The 21,559-nt window shown below is 41.3% G+C and overlaps 1 protein-coding gene across 1 annotated transcript in view; it reads left to right on the top strand.

Annotated features, from left to right (window-relative positions):
- The window catches only part of shank3a (SH3 and multiple ankyrin repeat domains 3a), a 153,599-nt gene that overhangs the window by 78,033 nt on the left and 54,007 nt on the right, over positions 1–21,559 (top strand). The window contains exons 10-13 of the mRNA XM_055222674.1: positions 2,479–2,705; positions 3,702–3,871; positions 12,887–13,068; positions 13,303–13,326. Coding sequence (XP_055078649.1) covers positions 2,479–2,705; positions 3,702–3,871; positions 12,887–13,068; positions 13,303–13,326 — 603 coding nt within the window. The remainder of the gene's footprint in view (positions 1–2,478; positions 2,706–3,701; positions 3,872–12,886; positions 13,069–13,302; positions 13,327–21,559) is intronic.

Genomic DNA, 21,559 nt, shown 5'->3' with positions numbered 1-21,559 from the left:
GTTTTCTGGTGGATCATCCGTGGAGATGCTATTGCTTTGCTTGCAATGTCCCACAGTATGGCATTAAACTTATCTCCCTTGTTTTTATTCAATTGCAGCTGTTTTTATCTTGAAAAATATGCCTTCTTATTATGAGTGGGGTCACCTCTCCAACGATCTGACCAGTAACTGGCGAACATCACCTGTTTGTTTCCATGGGAGTGTAAGTGTAATGCAATACTGTGGGACAATACTGTGGGACAATACTGTGGGACATTCCAAGAAGGCAAGGCAAGGCCAGGCAAGTTTATTTCTATAGCACAATTCATACACAAAGTAATTCAAAGTGCTTTACAGAAAAAGAAATATATAAAAATCACACAAATCGAAACATAAATAATCACAAATAATCATCAAAAAATAAACATTAAAACAGAAGAGTGCAGAATAAAAACCTTTCAGTCATATGCACAGCTAAACAGAACTGTTTTGAGCCTGGATTTAAACATTGTCAAAGTTGAGGCCTGTGTCACATCTTCAGGAGGACTGTTCCAGGTTTTAGCTGCATAAAACTGAAACTCTGATTCCCCATGTTTAGTCCTGACTCTGGGCACCATTAAGAGTACGGTCCTTGAAGTCCTCAGAGTGCGAGATGGTTCATATGGCACTAACATGTCGGAGATATACTTTGGTGCTAGGCCATGGAGAGACTTGTTCACAAGCAGAGCTGCTTTAAAACCTATTCTCTGAGCCACAGGAGCCAGTGCAGAGACCTGAGCACAGGACTTATGTGCTCATACTTCCTGGTTCTAGACAGGGCCCGAGCTGCAGTGTTCTGAATGTACTGCAGCTGTCTTAATGCTCATTTGGAGAGGCCAGTGAGCAGGCCGTTACAGTAGTCTAACCTACTGGAGAGAGAGACTGGAGGTGACTGCTAAAACTTTCCCTATATTTCTGTGGACCAAAGACAATGACTTCAGTCTTGTCTGAGCTTAGCTGGAGAAAGTTGTTTTGCATCCACACACTGATGGTGTTGGATGCAGTGACAGAGTGAATCCACTGGTCCATATTCACCTGCTGCCAGTGAGACATAGATCTGAGTGTCATCTGCAGGATTGACACCTGAGGCACCCTAAAGGTCAGGGAGACACATTTTCCAATTTCAACAAAGTACTCCCTGTTTTCTAGATAGGACTTGAGATGCCAGACCAGAGATGCCCACCGAGTCCCCTAGTCTCTGTAAGAGGATCCCATGAGCCACAGTGTCAAAGGCAGCACTCAGATCTAACAGGATCAAGACTGAGACTTTGCCTGGATCAGTGTTCAGGTGGATGTCATTTGTCACCTTGGTAAGGGCAGTCTCAGTGCTGTGGTGGGGTCTAAAACCTCACTGGAAAACATCAAAAGAGTTCATTTGGCAAACAACTTTTTTCGAGGACTTTGCCTAAAAACAGCATGACATGAGTCATGGCATGAGTCATCATTCCTCCACAGCGCTTTCTGCTTATCTTCAACCATTTTAACCTTCATTGGGGCAATGGTGTTCAGAACATTCAAAACACTATAAGTCATAGAGTTCAACATATCATCAACATCAGAAGCATTTTCAAAGTGTATCATTTCCATGAACAGTGCACCTGTGTTATCATTTATATGTCTCCTTCAAACAACTGCAGGACCAGCTGCTGGTTTGTGAATAACAGACATGCCAAAAAAGACACAGAAATGATCAGACAGAGCAACATCCACCACATTGACATTTGAAATATTTACTCCTTTTGTGATGAGCAGGTCCAGAGTGTGTCCTCTGTTGTGGGTGAGCTCGCTGACGTGCTGAGTCAGACCAAAGGTTTCAAGGACAGGACTGAGCTCTTTAGCATGTACATTAAAATCACCTGTAATGACAAGAATAGATGGATCATCTGCATAAAGGAAAGTAAGAGGCGGACCCTCCACCGGAAATGTGACATAGAGCATTTTTAAGCTTTAGAGACTAATACGTTTTATGAAATATCATAAATATCCAGTATTAAAGAGCGCTGAGAAAAACACTGCCTTTAGAAACAGAAAGGTAAAACATGACTTAATGTCTCTGTCACAGTGAGAGTAATGCTTTGATGCTGCTGTACTATAGAGTTCAAGACATGATTTTACCATAATATAACAAAATTTGCCTATTTTTATTAGGCCTATTTTATGCTGGTAATCATTTTATTCAACTAATGCTAAATTTAGCATTGCATATGTATTCATTGCATAATTATTTAGGTACAGCCTAAAGTGTGTTAAGAAAATCATAAAAAATTTGGAAGATCGGTATTGGTATTCAGAGCCAAAAACTGCAATTACCTCTTAATGCAAAAAACATTTAAGTGTATCCCTGCTTCCAATTGAAGCTCCTCGTTCTGTCTGGCCTTGTACGCTCCGTGTCTGCTCTGACAGGCTTTAAAAACAGAATACACTTGTCTCTGAGGACTTGCATGTGTCTTTCCTCCCCAGTGCCTTTCAGGGAGACTCCTTCTTACACAAACCGCAGACGTGTGATGCCCGGCCCGCTGCCCTCCCCACGCTCCCTTCTCCGCTCCGCCAGCGACAACAATCTCAATGGAGACCACCACGAGCACATCCATGTCCCCCGAGAGATCCGTGGGCGCCAGGGTCACTCCCCAGTCCCCTCCCTGCGCAGCCTGCCCGCTTTCAGCCAGCACCACAGTAGCCTTGGAGAGGTAAGCCTGAATGTGGGGGTGTGTTGACATAAAGAGTTATTTCTACTTTTTGGACCTTGTTATGATATAGTTGGCACGTCAAAAACACATGTGTTACTATTTCATGTACATCTATTCCTATCCGTGTGAATGTTATATTACTGTGAACTCCAAGCATAGAAGAGGACCTATATTTGTGTTTCAGGTTGCGTTCACACTTGCACAAACATTACATCAAAATTGGGACTAAACTGGGAGTAAACTAATCCTGGAGCCAGAATCAGAACAAAGCAAGTCTAAATTTGAACTAAACTGAGCTTAACCCAGGACCCACCAAGGACAAGTGTGAATGTCATTCTGAACTCATTCTCATGATTTCAGTGGTTAAATTGACTTTAAGCATCTATTTGTTAGCATCGTGCTGAAAATGGCCATGTTGTTACCTTGTCAATTCCAAATGCTTAACTCCCCAGTGTTACTAAATATACAAACATTTAAATGGGAAGGGAAAGAAGAAAACACAATGTACATACTAAGGTGGGGCGATATGAGACACATTTTTTCCCCTCATATGATGCATTTTTTCCTTCATATTGATCGATCTTCATTTTCAATTCATTTTTAGTTGGTCTTTATTAAAACAGTGTGGATAGAGTCTTTTCATAGTATTGTGTACTGTTTCTTGTCTCTTTTTGGCAATTTTTGTGCAAATTAGGTTCATTTGCACCTTTCTGGCCAAAAACAGGGTGTGTGCTGCCTCCAGTTTCAAGTACTACATGACGTCACATAAGACTTAGACCAATCACATTGTTCCCTATACCTCTAGCCCAACCCCGCCCCTCCTCCCCTCTCACTCTCCCCTTTAGTCCTCCAGATACTGCCCAGTTTAACAGCTGTATTTGAAATGTGGTTCTGGGTGGAGTTTAAGTGTTTAGCCCCACAAGTTTAATAAAAGGTGAAATAATAATTGTTCTAATCAGTTTGACTTAAGTGACAGGGTTCCCCTATGCGTTTCAGAGCCGTCATGGTGAGATGCCAGACAGCAGCCTCCAGAGCACGGGCAGCTCACGATCATCCCACTCGCGCTCCCCCTCCCTGCACCACCCCCATGAGGACGACAGGCCAGTCCCCAGGAGGTCTCACAGCCATGGGTACCCCCACGCACACAGCCAGCGGGGGAGGCTCAGGTCTGCTACTATACACTCTGCTTGATCACTCTATAAACCCCCTTGTTCCTTTAAAGTGTATTTCATGATATTTATGTTTATTGAATTATAACTTGGTCTGGTGGGACAGTACCAATTATGGCATGTTGGCTGCTTATAGAATTTTTTTTTTTTATGTTTACTGCACTAAATCTGTTCTGTGACATCACCAACATATCCAGTGGCAAAATAGAAGTCATGGGGGAAAGTTGTGGAATGTCGCCATCGTGAGAAAAAGTAGTTGTAGTTTCTCTCAATTGGCAGGTCAAAGGACAGTAGCTACTTGTCTCTTAACTTCTGGGGGCATTGGTCAATACAGAAGGGCGCTTATAATTATAACCATAGGGACTGATGTGTGTGTAATCCCTCAGTCGTCCAAGTCTGAGCCATAGCAAAAGACGAAGTTTAAATCTGTCAACTGGACAAATTGTTGTAGGAGTGAAGACATTTCGCTGTTCATCCAAGCCGCTTCTTCAGTTCTGGTCAGAGTGTCCACCAGCAATCTGACCAGAACTGAAGAAGCGGCTTGGATGAGCAGCGAAACGTCTTCACGCTTACAACAATTTGTCCAGTTGACAGATTAAAATTTTGTGTTTTGCATAGGGACTGACTGAAGACACCAACGTGAGGAAGAGTAAAACTAGTATCCAAACTAGATACTCATTTTTCACGGGTATCGATACTAAAAAAGTCACATTCACAGGACAGAAATGAACCTTTCCTGAATATCTTTAAAATGATCTTGAGCTTTATCAGAACAAGTATAACACCACATCGACTAGTGTACACCCATGTACCACTATGGGGTCCTGCAAATGTGGCTTTTTTTTAAGTATCACTCAAATAAGTATATAGAAATTAGAACTTTGAGTAATATCAGATGGCCTGTTCGTGGATTGATGCATAAATCTACAGACGCTCATACCACTATAACTTTCTAGCATTAGACAAACTGCTCACTAAACCAGCAGTTTGATCACATCTCATGGTGGCGAATGGGAGCGTGTTAGCTAAGCGGTTAGATTGTGCTCATATGTCAGCAGTACGGCGCGTGTAGCATATACCTGATTTGATTCCAGTGTTTGTGAGGGAACGGCGGTGTGGCGGCTGACAGAGGGATTGCATTTCTCCACCGCACTCCCCCTCCTCCTCTAATACTCTGCTGTCACTGTGCTCCATCCATCTGGGATCCATTCTGTCTCTCTCTCTCTTTATTCAGGCAAAGAGAGCAGCAATATTCATAGGACAAAAACATATTATTAAATACATTATTAAATCACATGCACGTACAAACAAGGCTCTTCCTGCCATAACACTCTGTACTGCGGATGAGTGAGTGTTTGTGAGTTCAAATTTTTATGTGAACCTAGTAGAGGTACAATAATGTAACAGTAATAATAACTAATGTAATACTTGCTGGTAATGCTTAAGTCTATTCAAATATTAAAGAGAGGGTGTTTTACTTTTATGGAGTAGTAACTACTAATACATAACAAATTTAAATCACCATGTTACCCCTTATTGTATGGAAAAAGCTATATTCGGTAAAGACAATGTATTAACATGTTTTATAAGTTTCACTTTAATTTTTGATGCTCTGAGACTCTGATTATCCAATCAGAAAGCAGAATGAGAATCTCAAGGGTTTCTCATTTGGGTTGCCAATTTCAATGCTGAAATCAATTTGGTGTGAACCTAAAATGACTCTCTCTGAACTGAATCTTGACTAAACCCCAGCACCTGCAGCCAATCATGAACCAGTGCTAGTGCAGCCTCTGCAACTCAGTGAATGAATTCTCGAGGTTCTGAGCTTTCACATGAGGCATGGCCTGTCCATATATGTGCTGCTGCTGTTTCACCAGGACACTCGTTTAAAAGAGATTTTAATCTCAAGGAGTTTTATCCTGGTTAAATAAAGGATTGAATGAATCAGTGCTGAGAATGAGAACTGAGAATGAGAAAAACCTGTATGTGTCCTCAATTTGCAGGTTAACGTACTAGTAACCCAGGGTAAGTTGTGATTGTAGTACCATCTCAGAAAGAGTACAGGCTATATACACTCATATAAATATTATTAGACATTACATGCGCATTGTTGGGCTTGTACAGAGATGGATCCCAAATATGTTGGTTATACATGATACAGTTACAGCAGGCTCAGTTGGAGTGTGGTGTCACTTCCACAGCTCTGCCTCTCTCCCCGCATGTCTCTCTTTGACCTTGTGTTTACGCCTGTAGTAACTCTGGAGGCATTATGGGTACCAGGGGAGTGTGAAATTAGCTTGGCCGGTCAACAGCCCGCCCATCGGCACCGTCCAAGTGCCCGTACAGCACCATCATTTGAGCAGCCTTGTCCTGTGCGCTTCGGTTCAACAGGCAGGCCGTAGCTCAGAGGAAAACACACACTGATGGAAGTACTGGTGAGGGGACAGTCAGGTCATAGATCCTTTACTGTAAATACCACTCTCATTTAGTTCTTAAAGCTCATAAATGATGCATGGTTGTTGAGTTTGTGTGATGTCAGCTTTCTTTATAACTTTATAACTTCTTCATGTCATTTACGCTGTATTATTTTTGAAAAGGACCATGTGAATTTTTTACATCACTATATGACCCAAACTCTACCATTTTTAAATAGTTAATAAAGTAAATACAGACCAGTGGCCAGAGATGGGGTAGATGAGCATTCAAGCCTTGCATCCAAGACAATACAGGATTACTCAAAATGAATGCATTCATGGAAATACATCTCATAGTAAACTGCTGATTAGGAAACACCATTATAACATGGTTAAAAGCTCATGAAAGATGCCATATGATGCATCATATGTTTCCATAAATATGTCTGTAACTGCTGGCCATATCCATGTGAAGCAAAAATGGGCTATTTGTGTTTTATGAGAGTGTACAAATTATTTACTGAAACAGGTGGTGTTGTAGAGTGAATACAGAGCATGAAGCTTAAGATAAATATAATGCGTTTGTGGGGCCAATAAATAAACGATAAACAAGTACAGCATACTTTAACCAAATACAGTACAGATATTACTGTCTACACTCTGACTTGGCACATTCCTGTCTTATTATAGATCAGATAAAGATTTAAAACAGTAGTGCTTATTGGTGTTAATTGTCCTGTGCATTTAGTGTGACTCTGATCATTTAACATATCGACTTTTACTAGTGCACTGTGCCACACTTACACTATATTTAAATGTGCCAAATATACACTTAACCTCTTTTACAACATCTGCCCTCTTCCTGGGTCCCTGTCCCTGGTCCCTGTTCCTGGTCCCTGTCCCTAGTCCCTGTCCCATGACAGCTTCCTTGTCCCTACCCCATGGCAGTGACAGCTTCCAGGTCCCTGGTCCCTGTCCCACAGCAGTAACAGCTCCCTGGTCCTAGTCCCTGTCCTGTGGCAGTGACAGCCCCCTAGGTCCCTGCCCCATGGTAGTGACAGCTCCCTTGTCTCTGTCCCTAGTCCCTGTCCCGTGCCAGTGGCAGCTCTCTGGTCCCTGGTCCTCTGCCAGTGGCAGCTCCCTGATCCCTAGTCCCTGTCCCGTGACAGTGACAGCTCCCTGGTCCCTAGTCCCTGTCCCGTGGCAATGACAGCTCCCTCGTCCCTGTCTTTGGTCCCTGTCCCATGGCAGTGACAGTGCCCTGCAGTCACATAATTCAGGCGTCAGGACTGTTCTTTTGCTCCATGGCCATTTTTCATTCCCCTGTCCTTCAGCTGGAAATGAGCTGCACAGACCCACTCCCAAATGCTCCAGCAGAGGTTTGGGTGGCAGCGTAAACTCATAGACAACAGGCCAATATGGAGATACATACTGATTCTTTATACTGAATTACTACAGCCAAGGGAGGGCAAAGGGGTCTGTTAAGGTTCAGTTTATTGTCCCTGTAGGGATGTTTGTCCTCTGGATTTGGCCCATCCTTCAATGCTGATGGCGCAACCTGTCAGGAGCAGTGCCACAGTGCCGTGCCCAAGAACCCATCTCCAGATCTTGAGCTAGTCTTTTTCAGGACTACCTTAGCTGGAAGATTTTACCTATTATTCCTGTTTTTGGGTTGATGGGGCAAACAGGTAGCCTCACCAGAGAGATGAATTCTCATTATTTTTGTGAGTTTACAAACTCCTGATAGTCTGTCTTGTTCAGCTCTGGCTGAACCGGTTGCATGTGATAGGTCCCACACTAGGAATGGTGCAAAAACTGAGCAATGACAGGGCACCACTGTGGTTTGGCCGGAAGCCAGAGCCAAACATAGCAAAACATGGCAATGCTGACACACATACCTTCGCCTATGTTGTCAGAAATACAGACTATTTTGTCTGTAAAACATGCAGACATGCTCTTTGTGGATGGGTAAGATGCATGTTCTACTTTCTTAGCTGAATTTAACTAAAGTTTGATTTTTCAGCTTGTTTCAATGTGAAGTCTTTGTTTGAGTCATTGGTTCTGAACGCTTTTAGAGAGAGCCTTCCCAGATTGATGTGTAGAACTCTTTTCAGAGGGGCTACATATCAACCTGGCATGAGCCAGATTAGGAAACAAGAGTGTCCAGAAAACCCATCCAAAGACAAGGAGAATATGTAAACTTCACACAGAAAGGCTGGGGTGGCCTGGGAGTCGAACCTGGAACCTCACTGCTGTGAGGCGTGAGTGCTAGCCACCATGCCGCTGCTGTTGTCCCAGTCCTGAAAGCCTTATAAGGCTTTCATAGGCCCATAATTTGACCATATCTTTGTTTATTAAAGAGGGGCCATGTTTGGCCCTGACCATAGCCCAAAAACCAAAAAAGTACTTAACCAAAATTTTGAATTTCTAAGGATGTTACAGTCTACAGGTGACTGTAGACTGTAACATCCTTAGAAATTCAATTCAATTTATTTACGTTGAATTAGCGAATTAACTCTCCTTCGCTGCCAACAACATGGCAAAGCGAACCACAGAGCTAAAGTAGCGCTGATGTCCTGTTCATCTCTCCTCAGTGTCAGCGCCGTCTCACATCAGTCTCGTCCTTTGTGTGCGCGCTGTGCATTTGTGTTTGTACTCAGAGACAGCCCCCCTCTGCGCACCAGAGCGGGGAGAGAGCCCAGAGGAAAACGATGACTTACACACACTACAGCAAAAGTTTAATGAAATAGCACATGTTTTTAAATGCATTTAATGAAACACACAGGCTTATTCCCAGTTAACTGATGAAGAGAAACGTGTGCAAACTCCGCAGAGGCAGTGTCAGGTGAATTTAAGGAGGGCATTTTACCATGGCAGACACTGTTGGTAATGTAATTTAAAATAACAATTTTTAAAATGGTCTTGATTCTACAATAGCCCTGCTCTTCCAACAGTAGTATGCTACTTTAGTCTGTGCCACCTTCTCTATTCTTTCTTCTAATACTAGTTGCACTTACATCAAACTCGTAATTTAGCAAATCATAAAGTCTGCCCTTATTTAAAAAGGGAGTATTATGCAAAATCAACTTTTTGGAGATTTCTACCATGTTATAACGTGTCCTCATCAAAAAACATACATGTTTCATTATGGGTTCAGTCAGCAGTATGATACTGTCCAAGGCTCTGCCCACAAGCCTATGACATTCATGCTCCCGCACAGAAATGTTACGTAAATATATATAAACATGATACAGAACAAAACACTACAACTTCACAAACCTGATGTGATATGCAGTAGTTTCATTAGTGGGTGTACGGTGATTGTGTTGTAATAGCACTCTAAAGGGGGAGTGAGTTAGCATGGACAACAAAAACAAAACTGAAACTTATTAAACATATTAATATGCTGTTTTCGTTGAAAACACAACTAAACAATATTCAATGATGATCTAAGCATGTAATGTGTTAACAGTTAATACTCCATGAAAGTGTAATGCCACCTCTTTATCAACTCAATTTTCTATGCAAATATCCTCTCTTAATATTCATATTTCAGTCTTCTATGAAATGCTCCCGCAAATATTTAGATTGTGTACTGTGAACTCACTTGTGATTTTAAAGCATACATTGCAAGTCCAGTAACAATTCTTGCTATGTCAAAAGAGATGCTGAATATGAATGTGCTTATAAAGTGTGGAAAGTAGTATTTACTGTGTCAAAATTGTGTAGCATTTCTATCAGTGTTGATTCATTATGGAACTAGTACATATTATAGGTGCTCTACCTGTCTTATAAATATTATTACTCACTAACCTTATGCATTCTGAGCATCCTATTTATTCACCGCGATGGGTTCATATGCACTGAAACTTTTAGAGGCCAGACCAGAGTTTTGCCCTCTGGTAGAGGGCTTATAACTATTTTTTAACAGCCTAATTGACTTGAATCAACCCATCCTCTGGTAGAGTTATTGATTTGGCATAAAGGACATTTGTTTGAAATTATTAAGTTGGCAATACTGGTGTAGTGGCTTACCTCTGTCTGAACCAGACACTAGGATGAACTAGAGGCTACGATAGGTTGAAGGTTTTACTACTCTGGAGAGATCGTTTGTGTTTTCGTTTTGTTATATAGGGTTTTGAACTTAACATGAAAATCTGCGAGTTCTAATAGTTGTAGACCAAATAAGACATGGTTATATTTGCAGTGCATACATGATTTTCTCAAATGATTTAATTATGTGAAGCTGTTTTGCACAGCCGTCGTGAAAATATGCCAGATTGGATTTTAAATTTGAGAAGGAAATTTTAATGTTTTAAGAAAATAATACATTTGATTGTGAGAAGCTTGGATCCAGGTTGTTGATGTTTGGAGTATCTCTGGATAGGCAGACGCGGTCGACTCATCAGTGCGGATGTTTGTTATATTTCCTTTCCTTTTATTGACAGTTGCCATGGTTACAAAGGCTGGGCTGGTGTCCTAGGAAACGCGGGAGCTTTTATAATCGGCTGTAAACTTTGTGCATATGTGTGTGTTAAACTGTGCTTGTGTGTACTCCATCTATGTAGAATGGAGCAGCTACTACACATTAGTTAAAATATGAAAGATAGAAATAACAAATTTAAAAACAACAACTGCACAGCTAATCAGCAGTCATTGTTTTTAGCCTTTTTTTCAATTGCTTCATTCCATAGTATGCTATAAGAGTCCAAGTGCCCTCTGCTGGCATTTTGCAAGTATATTTTTCATGATTTTTTTTACTTGTCTCATAAACTAAATTGATTCAGGTGTGATATATGTAAAATGATCAGTAATATTGTAAATCATTTTGAGGATCTGGTATGTTTTTCTTTCTTCTCCTTTAAAAAAAAAAAAAAATTAACTGTTGCGAAAATTGAACAAACTTCCAAAAAAAAATGTAATATATGTGTAAAGTGATATTCCTGCATATTTGTTGGAAATTTTGCAGTAATTTGGCATTTGTCTGATACTTAAAGTATAACTAAACACAGTAGTAGGGCTATAGTAGCTTTGATCAAATATATAGAGATACCTAATAGTTTTAAGAGCTATTTTCACACATACACAGCCCTAGAATGCAAATGGGATATATAATGAGTGTGGCGTAGCATGTCACTTTGGTCCTTTAAGCGCTCTCATTTTGGGCCTGTCTGTGCGACTTTGACACTGCCTCATGTCGACGCTTGCTCCCTCGGTCCCTCCCTCCCCTGTGCGCTGCCCGGGCTCACACATTAACATGCTGCAGACATCCCGGCCCCTCAGTCCCTACGGTAATTGGAAAGCCGTCAGCCTGCCCCTGCTTTCGGTGACAATGGGGGACACAGAAGGAGAGCCAGTGTAAGATACGGAGAGTGGGGTGGAGCTAAACAAAGCCTGAGATGAGGAGAGAGGGATGCAGAAAGATGTGTGTAGTAAAGATGGTCAGGGCACAAATGAGCTGATCCTGTGAATGAAACAGTGAATGAAGCCAATAGTATGAGATATATATGGACACATCTTGTATTTAGAGAGATGATAAAAGGGCTGGGATTGTGAGGCAAACAGATCAGTCTCCCCTGTCATTAAATGTCTACATGTGCTACTAGATACAGTCTGAGCTAAAGACAATGTATTGATGTGCATTTCAAGTAAGCAGCGGCAGGAGACGGAATGCTCCTTGCACAGCAATAGCAAAGTGATGAATGAAGACTGCTGTTGTATTAGAATTCAGCAGCAGTGAGAAGATGCATTGTGGAGAAATGTTAAAGACAGGGCTGAGAGGGAAGCGGAGCAGGAGAATGACCGAGAGAAGGAGGGGATTTAAGGCGAGGGGAGCAGGGAGGAGCAACTATTAAATGAAATGAGCTGGAGCTCTCCCCTCCCCTCCCTCTCCCTCCCTCCCCACGACGCACTGCCACACGCACAGCCACACGCACACACGCGCGCCTGCCTCTGGAGCTATGGACCATCACAGGAGCACACTGCTCCAGTGTCCAGCATATGTGTGCATGTGGGAGGTGTTAGCCACGGGCTGGCAACGGAGGCTAGCATGCTAACAGAGCAGCGCTGTTAGCGGCGGAGGGGGCAGACTGTGGCTGTGCGCACACACAGAATGCACATTGAGAGCATTTGGCGTGTGAATGTGAGCAGGCTGTCTACAGGGAGAGAGCACGGAGCACAGCAGCAGCAGCAGAGGGCTGCCCCAGCCCTTCTGCTCCACAGCAGGACTGCCTGGACCAGAAGGCTCCACCATGGACTGGACTCAAACGGGCTTTCAGACCGGCTTTGAGACGGGCTCTCAGATGCCTGGGACAGACAGCGGCTGGAGCAGACGCTGATGTGCTGAGTGCTGAGTGCTTTTGGCCGTGTGTGAGCAGGATGCAGAGGACAGGACACAGATAGAGCACAGGGCAGTGGAGCCAGCAGGGTATTTTATATGGACATGTGACTGTGGACAGTCTGGGACATCTATGAATCGCTCCCGCTCCTTAGTGTCCAGGGGGCTCCACCAGACCCCTGTGCTCACCATGGCGGTGACCTCGGGCTTCACTTACCAACTCCCTGGGATCACCACGGTAACCTATGTGTTTGTTTACAGCCCTGGTTCTGTGCAGCGAGACACCAGCCCACCCCATCACACTCCCCCCATGCTGTCGGGCCCCCGGGGGCCCAAGAGGAAACTCTACAGTGCTGTCCCGGGACGTACCTTTATTGTGGTTAAGCCGTACACACCCCAGGGAGAGGGAGAGATCCAGCTCAACCGCGGAGAGAGGGTGAAAGGTAAGCCCTCTTCTAATCCATATACTGTGTATGACTGCATCTGCTGTGCGTATGCTAGTGTTCTCTGCTATATGACTAACAGTCTCACTCACAGTCACTTCTGTCATATGTGTGCTAGAGGCTTCATTTCACAGCCATATGCAGTCCTGTTTACATGCACTCTGGCACTGCTGCTGCAGAGCTCTGCTTTATGCATCTGTGTGTGCTCTTGTCTCCATTCATGCCTCACTCCAGAGTATGACTGTAATGACGTAGAAGGTAACTCCATACTATTCTTCTGCCCCTGCACCTCCCATGTATTGCTCCTCCCTCTAGTGCAGTGTCTGAAGCTCACTATAAAACAGTGGTGACTTGAAGGAGAGGGCATGCTAATTCCACTGGCTCCCTTTGTGCTGGCCTTGTTGTTGTGCACACACATCCACATGCACAAGGTTGTGGAGCTCCCTTACCCCCAGCACACACCTGACCCATGCAGCCTTCTCTGCCTCTTCACATACACTGGCATGGATCAGAGCCACATTAGCCTAATGGTCACTGTTCCCCCACGTCCTCACAAAGACTCTCTCCACTGTCCCTGCTGGACCAAACAGGTACACATTAGGGCCAATTTGCTATTTCAGTTTGGATTTAGTTAGCACAATCAACATCAGTGCATAGCCACTTCCCTTACAAGCCACTTGATTCCTATAGTGTTTTGTGTAATATTTAGTTTACTTATAGTGTCACATTATTAAGCAAATATGTCTTTACAACCTTTCAAAGTCACATTTGAATCAAAACTTTGAACATCCTTTGTTGTTTTGGATAATAATCCAGTAGTTTGTATAATAAAACCTGTATGTATACATTAGGGTTGTAGTCGACTAAACAAGTTCATGGTCGGGGGTGTGACAAAAACTCTCAAAACTATTATGTATGTCTATGTATCTGACCCAAACTGCACTCAACTCCAAAACAACTATTTGTGCAGTAAATGACTGCATCGACCGATTAATCAACTAATGACTAAAGGCCTACAGCTCTAGTATACTTTTATAGTAACTAACAGTCAGTACGATGCACCCACTCACTGGTCTGCAGATCTGTTGGCCTTGCAGGAAACCTTGCCAGTGCCACAGCCTCGCCAAGTCAGCCATATGGTGTTTGTATGGTACACTGACAAGCAAAACCATGGACATGCTGCCTTTTGCTCAGGTTTGTATACCTGTAAACACAGCAGAGAAAGAGCTTATGTTTTCTTTGTTTAAATATTAGATACTATTTTAAAGAAGTACCCTACAGCAGACATTTAGTAGGACTAAGGAATCTGATGAAGGTGTAAGGAGCACTTCCGGGTTTAGTTGCTTACATGGAAAGTACCAAGCAGAGGAATATATTCTCACCGTATCAGATTACCTGAATCTGCCTACGTCATCAGAACTATAATACTCCCTACAATGGAAGCATAGCCAGACTGGACTGTACTAGGCTGGAATGGACAAGTTACCAGCTATCAGGCCACTACAGTTTATCCCACAACGCTGCATGAATGGGAAAAAAATGCTCCAATACTTTAAACATTATATAGTTGTTAAAAGACTAAATATCATAATAAGATGTTTCACAATGATTTAGTATTTAGTTTACTGATACAACTGCTAGAGTGCAGTGTCCCTGGGTTTGCTACATAATACATTTGATCTAATCTGCATTCAAAAATGGAGGAGCTGCTAATAGGGCTCATTTGCACTGAAGGACGGGAGAGGGCAGTGCGAGTGGAGGAAAGGCCAGAGGACCTTAGGATTCATGTCTTCATCATTTTATTTCATTAGCATGACAAAGAACAAAATCAGGCCTGTGATGTTATTAGCTTCATGCTGCTGTAGTCTGTGTTGTAGGGCTGAACGATTTGGGAAAAATATCTAATCGCAATTTTTCTGACAGGCATTGTGATTAGATTTGCGATTTATGTTTTAATAACAGGATTCTGTTCCAAGTTCACATTGTAAACGCCTCCAGAAGAATTGACAAAAAGACTGAAATATGAACTGACACACTAATCACATTTTAGAACATGTTTGCGCAAATCTAAACTACGGGTTCAGCAGTTTTCATGATATTTTGCCTAGTTTGTGGAGGTGATTGTGGTACTTTAAAAATTGCTGTCTTTGTGATTTTTGAAATTGCATTTTTGATTGCAATTTTTCTTGCAGCCCTAGAATGTTGTGTGTTGAATTATATAAATTCAGAAAACTCCCTCACTAGGTTCTCACCAGTATTGTCCCCACATGCCACTGTCCCCACAGCACTCACCACTGTGGCCTGAATATCCTATAAATGTTTCCTATATTGCTATTTTCTGATTTATGCTATAATGTTTCCTCATCAAAAACATAACTGGAATTATGTTTTGTTTCATTTACGCATGTTTAACACACAAACCCTGCATATTTAGTCTTGAGTTCTTTCATTTGGATATTTTCATCAATTGAAAACTACCGCTTTATGACATCACAAGGTGGATCAGAGCATTTTAGACAGACTGATAATAAAGGCTTACCTAAACATGTGTGAATGAAACAAACTCCAGGTATGTTTTTCAGGAGGTAACAGCATTATAATATAACGTTAAGCTCACAAGAGCCCATTTTGCGTAATATAGGACCTTTAAATACAGTTGTGTTATGGCATTACTGCGTCATAGCTCTGTGGACCCAATAGTCTTCTGACAGAAAGGAATGTAATGGACTAGAAAACACGAGTCACATTAGTTGAACCTATGAGATATATTGTATCAAAACATAATTTTTATTAAGTGTAAGTAAAACTCAACTTAAATGGTTCTGTCATTTAAAGGAGCTGTATCAGATTTGTGTGTCTTTCTCATCAAAAACATTTTATACTGCTGTCCAGAATTATTCCTGACTTCATTCCATGTGCATCCTAATTATTCACCGCAATAAGTTCATAAACGACTTTCACAACTTTCATAGGCCAGAGAATTTTGATGTCAAGCAACTGACATCAGAATGCTAGCACCACACCAGCATTGGTTTGCTGTTTATAATTAGACACTATGAGCTGCTTTTACAATGCAGTGGTTTCTCTTTTATTGTTTTAAATAGCCTGCAATAGGCGAAATCCACGAAATAGTCAGCTTTATTTTTTACAATTATTATATATGTTTTAAGGCTGTAAAACACCTCACCACACACTTCTTCTTCTGTCTTGTTTAAACACTCTCAAAGTTCAAACCTTCGTAGATTTTTTTAAAGATAGGTGCCTTTGCAACGTTTTATCGACATTGTGGGTTTTGTCGGGGAGAAAACTTGCAAACATACAGCACTTCAGAGTCACATTGTTATGTAAATTTGGCAAGCTGATCACATTCTGTACTGTACAGGAGACACGGCACGGAGGTGATTGATTGACAATGGGCTACAGTCCCGTAGCCAATCATGACGCAGAGCACAAAAATCTGCAAAACAGTGAGGCTGCGAAAGGTGAAGGGACAATTATATATGTTGTTCAACAATTATATATGTTGTTCAACAAATCCCTCTGATATTTTATATCAGATACTGCAACATATTTTATTTGATAGCAAACGATGAAGTTACTTCGTCGTTTGCTATGGATCAGACCTGGACGACTGAGGGTCTACACAGACATATTTTGTTTGCATATCATAGTAGCTAATCTATAGGTTAGGTTACCTGAGGCTGTGACGTTGTTGTTGTTGTTGTGTAGGGTAATTTTAAATGCTGTGATTCATCATAGATGAGAATGAAGATAAGGTAGAGTAATTCTGTTATACATAAGCTTCAGGTTGTCTTCTTCCACTTCAACTGAGACACCTCACTATTCACTATTGGCAGTATGAGAGTCCCATAATATGCCCTAATAACATATAAAAAAGGCTATGTGTAACAGCAGCAACACCTTTCCACCCTTGCTGCTTTGTAGCCTGTTACATTTGTTTTTGCCCCAGATCCCATAAAAAGCATCAATTGAGCCACTCTCTGCTGTGTCTGTCAGCTCAGTGGCCTTGTGTTTGAATCAATGTCTGTAGACAGCATGAGTCTAGTGTAGACAAGCCGTCTCCTGTCTACCATTTAGCCTCCTCATGTCTCCAGTTCTGTGAGACAATTGCTAGTCTACACTTAATGAGACGTGTTTGTCCATCCCTTTCACTTAGCGTCACTTAGCCCGCTCACATGCTACAGTGGGCTGCTACTATACACGCTAGCTGGAGTGCTTCTGTTTGATTTGATTCACAAACAATAAAAAACTCTTTATATTTAGACACATACAGCACACAGACCCTAGGAGCTGCTTTTACAATATATCTGTTCTGGGGCAAAACTACCTCTCATTTTATTGTTAAAAGTATGTATTTATATAGCTAGCTGTCTCTTGTCCACCAATAGATTTTCAAGTACTATGATTTCAACATGAAATCATAGTACTTTTTATAACCATGCGGTTTTATATTTGTGTAAAACTGTCCAGGCTGGTTCCATAGTGGCCCATGTGCGTATACTAGTCTATGTGGTCTTATACGTATTCTGATATACCTCAAAATGACTCTAAAGGTATTCAGGAAATGTTCATTTCTGCCCAGTTAATTTTTTTTAGTACACTTGTTCAAATGAGTATCTAGTTTCTATACTAGTTTTAGTATTAGTTAGCATCTGGTTTTCAATACTTTTCACAACCTTAGTCCAAACTTGAGATGTATTTGTCCATCTCATTCACTTAGTGTCACTTTGGCTTGACCACACGTGCTACAGTCGCTCACTACTAGTCGGCTGCTACTAGCTAGGGTACACTGGTGGTCCTGTTTGATTTGGCTAATCCTTTTAGCACACTCTATTAACAGTCCCGTCCCATAGCCTGGCCACGCTGTTTGTCTCCCCTCTCCTTTCACTGATGTAATCTGATCTCATCATCTGGACCGACACTTCTGGAGAGGCCACTTACTGTCGCCATGGTAGCGGGTAGGAAGCATACCTGCGTAACCTGGTCACCCATACAATTGATTTAGTAGAGGCATACGTGATGGCGTCGCTAATCTGGGCCGAGGACTATGGCATTGTAAAGCAAAGATGTCGTAATGTCACTTCCATATAATTGAATTTATCAAAGCCTATAGAAAATACAATAATTTACGATAATGATAGTGAACCATGTATGTGAGGTCTGGTTAGCTCTCATTAGTGAATGTGGTCATTTTATTTTATAGGACAGTCAGACAGCTTGTACAGTATAATTGGTGTCTGAGCTAAAGGCTAAGTATGTTAATAGCTTCATTATTAACATAATTAGAACAAGGGATTGACAATATAGCGACGCTTATAGTAAAATCATATGTAGACATTACAATGGAAGTAGAAGAGTAATGGAGCTAAAGACATAGCTTATTTTTGAGGAAAGTTGATTACAAAACATCACTAAAATCTTTGGCTTTAGCCTATTGATTTTAACATAGGCAAATATTGGTTGCAAGCTACAAATGCTTGACAAATAGCGGATATCAGTATCGGTTGAAAAACATATCGAACCCCTTATTAGAATGTTTGTAGCAAAAGACCAATGCAATATATAATATATAATTGTCACAAGATTTGTGATTTATGTTTAGTAGGATTCTGTTCAGACTCCGCACTGTAAACAACTCCGGGAACATTAAAGGCCACCTATTATGCAGAGTCACTTTATAGAGTTTTTAACCATGTTGCAATTGTTTCCTTTCTCATTTACCCTCTCAAAGTTGTATTTAGAGTGATTAATGGATATTTGAGTCATCTTTTTCAAAATGTCATTGCACTATCAACCCCCGTTTTTCACCACCACTGGTACACCCCCACTGCTCTGTAATTACTTCATTCTCCAAATGTATTGTCTTAATTGGTCATACACCTAGGTTTTAGCAGTGTTGTATGGCTATTTTGGCACTCGTTAGTGTGATCTGCAGACCAACGTCCGACAGAGCAGCACTTTGTTGTGATGACGTTTACACCAAGGTCCGCTCCCACTGGGCACCGCAATTTTCTGACCCGGAAATCAGTAGACTTGTTTTAGATCATTAATGCAATTTAAAAAAATAAAAAAATATAACATAATGATCCATGGGTGTCATAGATTATAACTATATCAAGACACAAGCACAATAGGTCTTCTTTAACATTTGAGAGAAGACAACAACATGGAGAGCTAAGCTGCAAGATATTTCTATAAAAAGACAGAATTATTTGCTTTTTGCCAAGGACATTTTTCATCAAAACAATTGATGAAATGATTTGATGCTATCAACTCATATCTATGACACAACCAAGACACAGCCAGAGACGTATCTTATGCTATGTCCATGTGTATAGGTTTAACAACTCTCCCGATATCCTCCTTCTGAACAAGGTGACACGTTTAGGAGCATGCCATTGGAGCACGCACACACATCCACATAGCCCATGCACACTGCCCATGCACTCTCTCCAAACGCCATTATAAATCTTACCGACAGCCATGAAAATGAAAGCGGCGCAAGTAACGTTGAGATTAGACATTCACAAACATGATTAACGAGCTCCGGCCGCGCCCACTGTGTTCAGAATATTAACAGTGAGGGCCTGCCGACGCTATATGCAGGCTTTTACTGTAATGACACGGTCACGCTAGTGTCAAGACATGCAAGGGTTAAGTGTTTTTATGTTTAAATAAATGGGGTTATAGTTGTCAGAATGTTTGTTTATTTAGTGGAGATTGTAACAATTTTAGAAGCGGCAACATCTGATTTCAATCAATGTGTGTACTGTCAGGCAACTAGGAATGGGACTGTAACTAGTATTAAAGGCCCTGTCCCAGTACATTGATATTGTATAAGCAGCTTTTTAGGTCAAAATATGTCCACTGTGTACCCTCTGCATCTAATTAGAAAGCATTTTATTGTTCAATAATCAAGAAGCGCACATTAGCATGCTAGCTGTTGTTAGCTTTACCCTCACTGCAAAGCTCCACACTGGTCTCTGGGGGTTATGAAAAGACCTTATAAACTCATCACAGAGAATTATTAGGATGTTCTGAATGTATAAGGTAAGTGAGGAATAACTTTGCACCACTGCAAATCATTTAAAATCAAATAGTTCTGTTTTTCATGTTTTTAAGACAAGTAAAAATTTGGTAGTGCACCTTTAAGGTATACTTGAGCAAGGTGTAGTCTGAATATACTTATAGCAAGGTGTAGTCTGAAGTATTATGTGCCTGTAGACCTACTTTATGACCTTTTCTAATAGCTCCATTTTCCCCAACTCTAAGCAATATATTCTATACAATCACTTTCATGAGAAATCCCATACCATCCTGGTATGCTGCAACAGAACAAAATATATACATTTTTCTTTAATAGACTAGACACCAACATAATTGATCTACAGGGGAAATTACTCAGTAGCTCAAAATACAAAACAAAACAAAGATCAGTTATAATAATGATTGTAATAAAGATAAAATGTAAAATGCATAAATATGCCAAAATACAGATTTGTGTAATGTAAAAGCAACATCTGTATTATCAATACTTTGAGCAGACATGGAGTATTCATTTCATAAAATGGGGATTATATAGTCATGTGAGAAGGTGATGCTGCTTTCATACTGTGGGGCATCAGGTTTACATGCAGAGTCTATGGGGGACGAGTGTCAAGGTGTGTTTTCACGCCACATTTCAAGCATTCAAGCAGCACATCTAGAGAATTCACGTGGTGAGTCCTCAACCACTGGCACAATTTTTGAACACCAGATTAAAATTTAGTTTTACTTTAGGTGCATTAACGAGTTTTTGACACTATGCCGTGAACTCAGCATGAGAGATTTTATTGAATGAGAACCACATAGAAACAACTGACTATGACCCTCCCAGACAGTTGTTTCTCTGTCTCTGTTCAACATCCGAGTGAGAGAAGAGACTAAGTAGGTATGACTAACAGTTAATTCTCAAAAGTTCATACATTACTCCTTTCTTGCCTCCACGGGGGGATGTTTAATGCTATATTATGGAACATTCCAGGTAAACAATAACACCTCCAGATAAGCAGCAAGCAGACTCTCAAATAAGCTTTTTTTTTTTTCCTTCTTTTTTTTTTTTTGACTGAGTAAGAATAATAAGCATATTTTTCCGTTTCTAAGCAACAAGTAAGATTGTCAGTGCATTAAAACACTGCCATATCACTTAAGACAAAAATAACCGCATTGTTCACCAGCGTTTTCTTGTTTTTTTTAAAGGGCCCATTTAGCAGATCTCCCCATGTCATTTTGCTGTAATCCATTTGCGGGTCAGGATGGGTTAGCTTGTATGGAGCCTAAGTGCTGAACCCGAGCTAAACATGCTAGTTAGCCTCATACTGGGAGTGCAGACTGGATTCATTAGGCAGCTTGGTGAATGCGGGCGTGTGTGTGTGTGTGGGGGGGGGTGTGTGTGGGGGTGTGTGGGGGTGTGTATGCGTCTAACTGGAGT

The sequence above is a fragment of the Periophthalmus magnuspinnatus genome, chromosome 6 (genome assembly GCF_009829125.3).
Source record: "Periophthalmus magnuspinnatus isolate fPerMag1 chromosome 6, fPerMag1.2.pri, whole genome shotgun sequence".
Classification (NCBI taxonomy): domain Eukaryota; kingdom Metazoa; phylum Chordata; class Actinopteri; order Gobiiformes; family Gobiidae; genus Periophthalmus; species Periophthalmus magnuspinnatus.
The sequence above is the reverse complement of the archived record's forward strand: the minus strand, read 5'-3'. Positions and strand labels throughout refer to the sequence as shown.